Here is a 10,794-nt window from a genome sequence, read left to right on the forward strand (position 1 = left end):
ACTTACATCGATTAATATACACACATTGACACACCGACGGCAGAGTCAACCATGCAAGGGGACAGCCTGCTCGTCAGTAGCAGTTAGGGTTAAGTGTCTTGCTCAGGGACACATCAACACTCAGTTGGAGGATCTGGGGATCGAACTAGCAACCTCTCGGTTACAAGACACCTGCTCTATCTCCTGAGCTAAGCCGACCCCGACGGCATCACAATCTCACAACCGCTTTCAAATCCTGATTTGGAGAGCGATTCAAGATGCTTGCAAAAACGGCCATTGAGTGTGTTTATTATTTTACAATGGCTTTGAAAATTGTAAATAAAAGCAAACTGGGGTTGGTTATCTATATACATCATGAAATGGTTCGTAACCGGTCCACTTCTAACAGTTCTTAAGAAGACGTAAGAAGCCAAATCCTAATTCAAGGGCACCAAAATGCTAGGTGCCCTAAGGCACCAAAATGCAAACATCAACGTTAAAGATTCAAGATTAGTTGTTAGGAATTTGCTGCAGTGTGCTCTACAACACAGCAGACAAGACAAACAAGACACAAAAATAGGAAGCTAAAGAGCAATACATTTAAGGAGGAGTGACTTTTTTTTTTGCATTTCCTCTTGCTTGCAATGAAGACATTTTGTAGGCTATAGTTTGAATAACGGATGGTTAGAAGAAAATGACAATTCTAGGGATTTTGCTCATCATTCAAGGTATAGTCCAACTTTGTAAAATGATTTATTGTTTATGGGCTCAGCCTTAGATTGTTCAAAGGTATTTAGGGTTTCTCTGTGCTGCATCTGCTAATAATGGTCATTTTCTGACTTAAATTCTGTCTTATCTTCTAACTGGTGACCAAAGGAATTACATTTAGAATGGTTATTACATCATTTATACAAGGTGCTTGGTTTCTTTCTAAAGTCATTTAAATGAAACCTCATGATGTCTAATGTTTTTCTCCTTCATATAAAAGGCGTGTAGAGCAGCGACTTGGCTGTTGTGTACCAAAGCAAGTGCGCTTTAGGAGGGACATCAGTAACAATACCATGCTCTTATAGCCATCCACCCAATGAAAGTGTCACTTTGGTCACCTGGTACAGAGGAAAGCAGAGACCTGACGGCTGGACTGGATATACCTTCTTCAACCCCACCTCAATGAAAGGACGTATTCAATACCTGGGTAACACATCTGGTTCGTGCACATTGAGGATCGACAGCCTTCTTGACTCTGACCAAGCATGGTACTTTGTTGTATTTAAGACAAACTGGGATGAGTTGACTGCACCATATATTACTTTGACCGTTCAAGGTAGGCTACATACCGCTTGCTGTTGGTATTTTATAAATGTTATGTAATTTTATGTTGATTTTGTTATAGCAGGCCTGCACCTTCTGTTCCTTCACTAGACCCAGGGATCACTGCCGTTGTACCGACCGTTGTTAAAGAGAGGGACATGGTGAGTCTGATCTGCAAGACAAAATGTATTGGCTATCCCCCAGCCAACGTAGTAGTGTGGTCACGAGATGGAGAAGCAGTGGCCAGTCCAACGTTCCGGGCCGGGCTGGACGATGCAGGGAGTTACCAGTGTGCCTCGGAGGGACTGCAGTCCAACACAGTAACCCCTGATGTTCAATGTGAGTTAATGAGGATCCTTATACATACATACATACATACATACATACATAAGGTCTTTGTATAAGGGACAATTTCTTCATGATTGCATTGAAGGTGAAAAATATATTTGTTTAATTTATCCAATGCTTTTATCCAAAGAAATGTCCAAATGTCATTATTGTGGCAAAACAAATATAGTCAGTTACTTATCAATGATGACTTTAAGGTGCCGCTTTTAATTTGAAACCTATGATTGGGGGTTTTCCTGACCAGACCTTCCACGGAACACAACGGTGTGGGTCGAACCCCAAGGAGAGGTGTTGAAAGGCAATAGCGTGAACCTGACCTGGTTCACCACTCCTGCAGAGGGAAAACAGATTGTCTTTGTTCGAATTTGGTATGCAATTCGAAATTAATGTGGGTATAACTGAATTTACTTGATTGATGAAACAGCGATAACAGTCATTTAAGTTGACAATTTCTGTCTTTAACGCAAAAAATGACAAAACATGAAAAATGAGAAACCATCAATTTGCTTCACCAATCATTGTGTTTATCAATATTTAAAGCAATTAAAAATATGTTTGCTTGGTTTGGTATCATCTTTCGACATGGACAAAAATAAACACAGATTTGATTGCTAGTTAGCTGGGGGGGGGGGGGGGGGGGTGGGGACTGCAGGGTTAGTTGTGGTTGGTTGTGGTCTTAGTGAAACAGCCTAGCCTTGGAGTTCGAGTAGTTGGAGTGATTGCGTGATTGTGCGAGAGAGAGCGCACCTGCCGTGGTGATGTTTGGCTTGTTGTGGGCTTTGTGTATGTGTTCAATTATGTATCTGTCTGATCGTATTAGCTGTAGATGGATGGTTAAATGTCACAAGATTGGTCATACTGCAGGCTCTCATTTGCAAGTGCACTGATTGTGTGCCCGTCTCCGATATGCTATATACCTGGCATTTATTCAGTACATTGTTCTTCTGAGTGCGCAAGAATGGTGCCAATTATTGTCGTGTTTGCATTGTAATGCACAACTTTGCCTCTCCCTGTTATAAAATAACGTGCATCCCAACAACTTTAGCCAATGCAGGCTCCTATGTCAGTTTTGCTTTACGAGTGTGTTTTAAGTGTGTGTGTGTGTGTGTGTGTGTGTGTGTGTGTGTGTGTGCGTGTGTGTGTGTGCGCGCGCGCGCGCGTATGTGTATGTGTTGTCATAATCATGCTGTCTTGCATCCATGAAATATTGTAATGTTATGGCCTAGGCCAGCGTTTCTCAACTGGTGGGTCGCGACCCAAAAGTGGGTCGCAGACTCATTTTGAATGGGTCGCGGAGTGTAGGAGAAAAAATAAAATAGCTAAAAATAGTTCCAGTGATTAGGCCATCTGATAAGAGATGAGATTTTAGGTTATTTTTAGTGAGCCGGATAATTTGGATCAGCTTACCAACAAGAGCCGGCTCTTTCGGCTCCCAAACAGCTCTTCAAATGACCACTTATACCTTTTATAATTCAGCCAAATGTAGCCCGTTTTGACATATGATTCCTATGTGTCGGCCTATATATCACTTCAATTACTAAGTTCAGCACTACCTATCTCTGCGAAAGTGGCTTCTCAACTTTGGTCCAGCTCAAGTCCAAGCAGAGGAACAGGTTGGACGCTGGACATGACCTGAGAGTAACTCTGTCAAACATCACCCCAGACTTTGAAACTCTTATCAGGAAAAAAGCACATCCCCAACTATCTCATAAGCTTCACTGAATGCTTGTTGAGTAAAAACAATCCGTTTACAAAGCCTACTTGAAGATTATATTTGTGTGATCAGTTATGATGTTCATCTTTTTCATATTCACCTAAATCAGCAGCACGCAGTATTGATTGACCAGTTTCTCATTGCTAGAGAGCTCTGTATGCAGGGATGAAAAAGGTTTTGTTTTTAAGTAAAAAAACATGATGACATTGTGTATGTGTGATAGTGTTTTAGAGAAATAAATTTGCTTGGTTTTAATAAAAATGGGTCGCGACATAATGACCATGAAAAATGTGGGTCCCAAGGCCAGATCAGTTGAGAACCACTGGCCTAGGCTACTGCATATTGAGAACATTTAATTCGGTGTTGCGCAACAATCTGGTAATGAGGACATCCCCGAATATTGACGGGTATTTCGCACACTGCCGTCTCAATATATAGCCTAACATATGAAAATATAACACTGTACTAGACACAAATGTATTTTCCACTAGCTAGTGGTGGTCAATGCATTGTAGTGTATAATACTGCAGAGAAACTAGTAAAGTCAACACAGCTTTATGTTACGGCGCAACATGGCATGCACTGCAGCTCTCGACAATGCATTACTTTAGTCTGGCATTTCTCGTCCGGCCGGTTTAGCCCTTTTAATTTGCCATTCTAGGGCCGGATTATGGCCTTATTGGCTTTCCGTAGATTCCGGCCGGCGTCCGGCCGGTTTAGCCCTTTTACCGCGCCATTCTAGGGCCGTATTATTGCCTTCTTGGCTTGCATTGAGTGCGCCCTGAGACAACTCGATTGTCTTTTCCATATCACAGGGCGGCAGCACCACTTTGTGGATTAACAGGGCTATAACACCACCGGGGCAGATTGAGATTAGCGTCAATGAGACCACATAAACGCCTGTCATGTAATAACTGTGTGGCACTGTGCATTAAAAGACGGATGGTTTGCCCCCCTTTCAATATTTACGCCAAAGTCAACAAGCTTAACACGGGTTCTGTCTTATAATATATCACAAGGTATTTTGAATGGGTTCCATTATTTGCTGGGCAAACTCGTCTTCACCAGGAGAGGGCGCTCTAGGTCTTACAGTTTGCTGGGATCGGTGACTGACACCAGCAGCGTCGAAGTAGGACAGTACATGAAGTGTAGCCAATGAATGTACTCTACGCTACAGAGAGCGCATCTCTAATGTGAACTGTTTATATTTCCAACAGGAAATAAATGTGTTGCAGAAGAAAGAACCCAGCTTCATTCGTATACCTGTAACAACTGCATCTAAAGACACATAACATAGATATGAAGAGCGAGAGTAAATCATGTGAAAGCAAGTATGTAGGTGAACAAAGTGCCGATAAGAAAAAGTAAGAGCCAATTCCTCCACCTAGGGCACCAAAATGTCCAGAGCCACATGCCAACATCAACGTTAAATGAATGGAGAGATAATCATTTTAGGGAAGTGGAAGTGGATTTTTTTAAATTTCCCCATGCCTGTAGAAAAGGTAAGAAATGCTTATTGTGTGACATAATTTCCTCTGAAGTAGGACATTTTGTATGCTAGTTTTAATACCGGATGGTTAAAGAAAATGACTCGCACAATTCTAGGGATTTTACTCATCATTCAAGGTATAGTCCAACTTTTTAAAAATGATTTATTGTTTATGGGCTCAGCCTTAGTTTGTTAAAATGTATTTAGAGTTCCTCTGTGCGGCATCTGCTCATAACGTTATTTTTCTGACTTAAATTCTGTCTGATCTTCTTACTGGTGAACAAAGGAATTACATTTAGAATGGTTATTACATCATTTATACCTTACACCTGCTTGGTTTCTTTCTAAAGTCATTTAAATGAAACGTCATGATGTCTAATGTTTTTCTCCTTCATATAAAAGGCGTGTGGAGCAGCGGCTTGGCTGTTGTGTACCAAAGCAAGTGCGCTTTAAGAGGGACATCAGTAACAATACCATGCTCTTATAGCCATCCACCCAATGATAGTGTCACTTCGGTCATCTGGTACAGAGGAAAGCCGAGACCTGGCGACTGGACTGGAAATACCTTCTTCAACCCCACCTTAATGAAAGGACGTATTCAATACCTGGGTGACACATCTGGTTCGTGCACATTGAGGATCGACAGCCTTCTTGACTCTGACCAAGCAGGGTACTTTGTTGTATTAAAGACAAACTGGAATAAGTTGACAGCACCATATATTACTTTGACCGTTCAAGGTAGGCTACATACCGCTTGCTGTTGGTATTTTATAAATGTTATGTAATTTTATGTTGATTTTGTTATAGCAGGCCTGCACCTTCTGTTCCTTCACTAGACCCAGGGATCACTGCCGTTGTACCGACCGTTGTTAAAGAGAGGGACATGGTGAGTCTGATCTGCAAGACAAAATGTATTGGCTATCCCCCAGCCAACGTAGTAGTGTGGTCACGAGATGGAGAAGCAGTGGCCAGTCCAACGTTCCGGGCCGGGCTGGACGATGCAGGGAGTTACCAGTGTGCCTCGGAGGGACTGCAGTCCAACACAGTAACCCTTGATGTTCAATGTGAGTTGATGAGGATCCTTATACATACATAAGGTCTTTGTGTAAGGGACAATTTCTTCATGATTGCATTGAAGGTGAAAAATATATTTGTTTAATTTATCCAATGCTTTTATCCAAAGAAATGTCCAAATGTCATTATTGTGGTAAAACAAAAATAGTCAGTTACTTATCAATGATGACTTTAAGGTGCTGCTTTTAATTTGAAACCTATGATTGGGGTTTTTCCTGACCAGACCTTCCACGGAACACAACGGTGTGGGTCGAACCCCAAGGAGAGGTGTTGAAAGGCAATAGCGTGAACCTGTCCTGCAGCAGTGCTGCCAACCCACCCGTACACAACTACACCTGGTGGTGGTACAATGGTACTGCACCACCCCCCGTCAGCTCCATGCTGGTCCCCATCGGAACGGGACAGGTGTTGCAGCTTGCCTCTCTGGTGACCTCTCAGACAGGATATTACCTCTGCCAGGCCACGAATACTCTGGGGGAGAGCAACTCCTCTGCACTGCTGCAGATTGAGCGAACCACACTGGGTCTGTATGTTTGTATGGAGAGAGAGAGAGAGAGAGAGAGAGAGAGAGAGAGAGAGAGAGAGAGAGAGAGAGAGAGAGAGAGAGAGAGAGAGAGAGAGAGAGAGAGAGAGAGAGAGAGAGAGAGAGAGAGAGAGAGAGAGAGAGAGAGAGAGAGAGAGAGAGAGAGAGAGAGAGGTCCTTCCGATAGAGGGACATCTGATTCGGTGGAGACAACCAAACCTCAACAAAGTAGGCTGATAAAATTGCGCACACTAAAATAAACATTGTGTAGCATTATGCATGATTGACAATATTAAATCCTATCAACTGCTAGATTAAGTTGGTGGTCTGTTCCTTGACACAGCCCTGGTCCACAGCAATAATCCCACCCTACAAATGACTACCATTGCTTACCATTGTTTATTTCTAACTATCTTTCATCAGGCAGAGAATCTGTATTCATCAGATCTGGAGTAGTATTCACTGTCCTTGTGGCACTCACTGTGCTGGTTTGCCTTTGTTCACGGTGAGTCAATGAGACCAATGAAGGAAGAATAAACAGTTAATGGTGAGATTGAAGGAACAGCCTCGTAGACTGGCTCAACGCTGCTTATTACAATGGCGGCTACTGTGTAGGGCTGAGGGAAAGGACTGGGCATGCAACTGCAAAAACATGTTATAGCATCACTGATGGTGATAGTACTGCAGTCCAATGTGCAATATTTGCTTGCCCTTTATTTAACTGCTTCTAAATTAAAATGTTTTCTCAAAGGCATTTTATATTTTCATGAAAAGCTGAAACCGCCATTAAGTAATTATTCTGTGTTGATTATTGCCTTGGCTTTTTCTCAACATTTGAACAGGAAACAACCAAACACCAAGGAAAACCAACATGTGAGTGCATATCAACTGAAACGTCGTCTTTGTATACCCACAAATCACACTTTAGATTATTTATCTAAAGTCTGATGGAAGACAAGCCCCATTCTGAGTGAATGGGGCTTTTTACCTCTTTCACTTTATATTTGTTTCAATGAATAGGGGTCCTACGAATGACGTAGGAACCCTATTGTAATCGTTATTATTTATTTATTTTGCCTGACTTTTTATCTCCAAAAGTTATAATTTGCAGGCTTGTAGAACTCGTAAAATGAAGAAGGGAATAAAAAGATGGGCCAGAATAGGTGGCTCTATAACAAGGCCTGGAAATTCAGTATTTGCGCGAAACTTGTTATACATGCACAGAGTGCAACCAACATAAACTGCTTTGGTGCAGAAAGTGGTAAAAGCTGCAAACTCGTCGCACATGCGCCAGGTGACTGTGCGACTATATGGTGGGAAATTCATAGCAAGAAGGCTAAAGGCAGAGATATACATTTTAAAGTGAAATACATGCATATCTCTGATGTTTACACAGCTCTAACATTGCATCAAAAACACGTAGACTCGGCTGTCGAATATGGCATGCCAAATCTCAAGTCTATAACTGAAAAGAACAATTTGATGCATTTGTTTGAACTTGCCTTTCTGAACCGCGGCCTCTCTACAACGCAGGCTGGGCCTTAAAGCGGTACACATGTAACTTAACGTTTTGACAGTGGGATTTGACACAGTATGCTTTAGAAACATGGATGGTGATGTTTTGATATGTTAACGTCCGGTTAACCCGTTTTTAAGGCATACTATGTTACCATACCGACCAAGCTCACCATAACTCCACGTACGGAAGCCTTGGAGAGAGACAGCAAGGCGGTTTGTTAAATGCAGGACACAAATAACACATACTTTGAAACAAACATTTGATAGATTGAGATATTCCCCCTACAAAGAGCATGGCTACCAGAAGCCCCAGTGGGAGGAGCCTCAACTCTTCAACCAATCCCAACCCAGACTCCATGCACGCCAACGTACACATCTCTTCATTACCCAATCAGTCACTGACTCCTTCCCAGGTTCTCCATGACATCCACACGCATGACTCAGGACAGGTAGTTCTGTTCTCTTCTCCAGTACTATAAACAACTCTACTTCATTGCTTTTTCACTCTCACTCTATAGACCCTTTTCGAAGAAGCAAACCAAGTTCTCACTCATAAAACCAACTACTTTTATGTACCAGGGCAAAGGTAGTAGACTTATCTTCACTAGGGCAGCCTGTGCCCTGATACATAACAGGGACCATCATTAGTGTTATGAGTGACACCTGTTTGTCATACGATGACACCTCTGTAAAAAGGGTATATACTGCCGTCGCTCCGCTCCACAGAAATCTAAAGACATCTGATCTTCTATTTTCTTCAGGAAGGGGATTTTGGAGAAACAGACCTGTAAATCACAGAGACCGAAAGGAGCAGCCATTCCAGTGGGTTGACCATAACAGTTCTATGTGCTTGGTACAGTGATACGAGTCTGTTGGTTCATTGCCCTGTGTCTTGTTCTCCCTCAGACCAACAGAAGCAGGGGATGCATCAGCACACTCTGTGATCTACAGCTCAGTGGCTGAAGCAACATGAGATGAGTGCAGCCGGGATTGGAAGGCCTCGATTGGAGACCTTTGCATAATTTTGCTTGAAAATGTGTGTATTTTAGCAATAGTCTTTTGTTTGTGTTGTGATGGGAATCTATATAATTTAACCATATAAGCAAAAGATAGAAGAATCATCAATGGTTTGCGTTTTTTTACAATTTAACAATTAAAGAGCGGTGGATGAATGGAGGATTGGCTGAATGGGTCAAACACATGAGTTCTACCCAGGAGACCAGGGTTAAGGTCCTGTATTATCTTTGGACTTGGCTGACTTATTACATTAATTCACAACTACTTGGTTAGGTTTCAGCAGCACGACGACTTGGTTAGGGCAAGGCAACACAACGACTTTGTTAGGTTAAGGCAACAAAGACTTTGTTTGGTTAAGGCAACGCAACTGCTATGTTAGGCACGACAAATTCTGCCAGAAAAGACCGGCAAACATCTCCCATATAAGGAGACCACGATCTAACCCAGTCTAACTCAGTTACAGTTGTCATCGTATTAATAAATTAAAAAGCTTCAAAATCGGTTGTGCATCACTCTTCCCTTTAAAAATGAAAACCCCACAACACTTAAAAATTAAGGTATTTATTACCATACTCAACATAACATCTTGAAAAATCAATGACAAATAAAAACTCAGTAACAACATTCTGCTTCAAGAATAATACAAATTGTGAACATCATAGTTGTTTTTAATCAATCACATTAGGGGACAGTATCGGAACATCATTGCACAACGACATTTATTGAAATGTAAAGAATCCATTGTCCAAAATAATTATTGCTGCACTTCTTTAACTTTTGTTTCTTAAAAATGCTATTAAAATCTTCCTTATAAACTGTTGCTCCTGTTCTGAAATTCTGTGCTATCAAAAATAATTCCAATGACCCTTCTTCCATGATTCCTTTACTAGAAAATGCCACGTCGACCATCAATCACAGTAGTTCGGAATTACGCTCAATACACAAAATGAAGATTTAATGAGCTCATCATTATAGGGCTACAGTCGCTCCTGCTACTGTGTTCTGCACTGTAAAGTAGAACCCTTTCATCAAACAATCCACGCTTTATTACACATTTACATTACTCTTGAAAAGTTAGAAAATATTCCATATCTGATATGTATTATACGTATTACCATATTAACTCCTACATAGATGTGATATTGTTCGCTTAAGATGTGGTTGGTGAAGATTATATTTGGTACATTTGCGTAATGCTAATTGTTACAAAGTAAATTGAACATGAGCTTCAATCTCTGCAATGTATCCAAAAATAAGACTGAATGCATAAGATTGTATATCCTCATTTAGTGTTATTAGCCCTGTTCAAACAAGAGATTTAATATCATTCAATATCATCAGCCCTATTAATACGTGAGAAATATGTGGATTCTCAAAATTCTTTTTTAATCTAGATTGTATCCAGATTCTAGATATGAAGGGCACAACACCCTCCCCACCCCCTCAGCCTGTTTCCACACACACACACACACACACACACACACACACACACACACACACACACACACAGCTTTCTATCTGCACCTCACCCATGGTCTGCACAATCTCCCTGAACGTGGGCGGGGGCCACAGAGCGACCAGGGGGTTCCAGTTTACATTGCTTTTGACAGTGTGACTTGACAACGCTACCGTGAGGAAGGCTGTCTACACAAAAAACCTATCTCAAGTCAACCTAGATTGAATGTGTGTTACATTCAAACATCCCTCATACAACGGTTCACAACGGTGAACCGTTTAGACAGAGAAAACATCTCTCTTTGCATCAGGATCTCACAACCGCTTTCAAAACGGGATTTGGAAAGCGAATCAAGACGCCATTGA

General features: G+C 41.6%; 1 protein-coding gene and 1 long non-coding RNA gene across 2 annotated transcripts; both read left to right on the plus strand.

The window, feature by feature from the left end:
- Nucleotides 1-320: 320 nt before the first annotated feature.
- On the plus strand, nucleotides 321-2,227 carry LOC307091278. The gene is made up of 3 exons (XR_013812729.1): nucleotides 321-1,303; nucleotides 1,402-1,629; nucleotides 1,883-2,227. It is a non-coding gene; the product is annotated as an uncharacterized lncRNA (long non-coding RNA).
- Nucleotides 2,228-2,340: 113 nt separating this feature from the next.
- Nucleotides 2,341-8,993, plus strand: LOC307084806 (B-cell receptor CD22-like). Its single transcript, XM_079749309.1, has 7 exons — nucleotides 2,341-4,854; nucleotides 5,244-5,579; nucleotides 5,678-5,905; nucleotides 6,139-6,943; nucleotides 7,281-7,311; nucleotides 8,718-8,778; nucleotides 8,863-8,993. Exons 1-4 carry the CDS (start codon nucleotides 4,764-4,766, stop codon nucleotides 6,696-6,698), a joined length of 1,215 nt encoding a protein of 404 aa, XP_079605435.1. The 5' UTR covers nucleotides 2,341-4,763; the 3' UTR covers nucleotides 6,699-6,943; nucleotides 7,281-7,311; nucleotides 8,718-8,778; nucleotides 8,863-8,993.
- The last annotated feature ends 1,801 nt before the right edge of the window (nucleotides 8,994-10,794 follow it).

Source organism: Pollachius pollachius (assembly GCF_949987615.1).
Source record: "Pollachius pollachius genome assembly, chromosome: 1".
In the NCBI taxonomy this organism is placed as follows: domain Eukaryota; kingdom Metazoa; phylum Chordata; class Actinopteri; order Gadiformes; family Gadidae; genus Pollachius; species Pollachius pollachius.

Bases quoted from the DNA above. Each gene is read 5' to 3' on its own strand.
- LOC307084806 (XM_079749309.1), top strand. From the start codon at position 4,764: ATGCCAACATCAACGTTAAATGAATGGAGAGATAATCATTTTAGGGAA. The intron at 4,855-5,243 runs GTAAGAAATGCT...TTCATATAAAAG, and splicing joins TCCCCATGCCTGTAGAAAAG to GCGTGTGGAGCAGCGGCTTG. The intron at 5,906-6,138 runs GTGAGTTGATGA...TTTCCTGACCAG, and splicing joins AGTAACCCTTGATGTTCAAT to ACCTTCCACGGAACACAACG.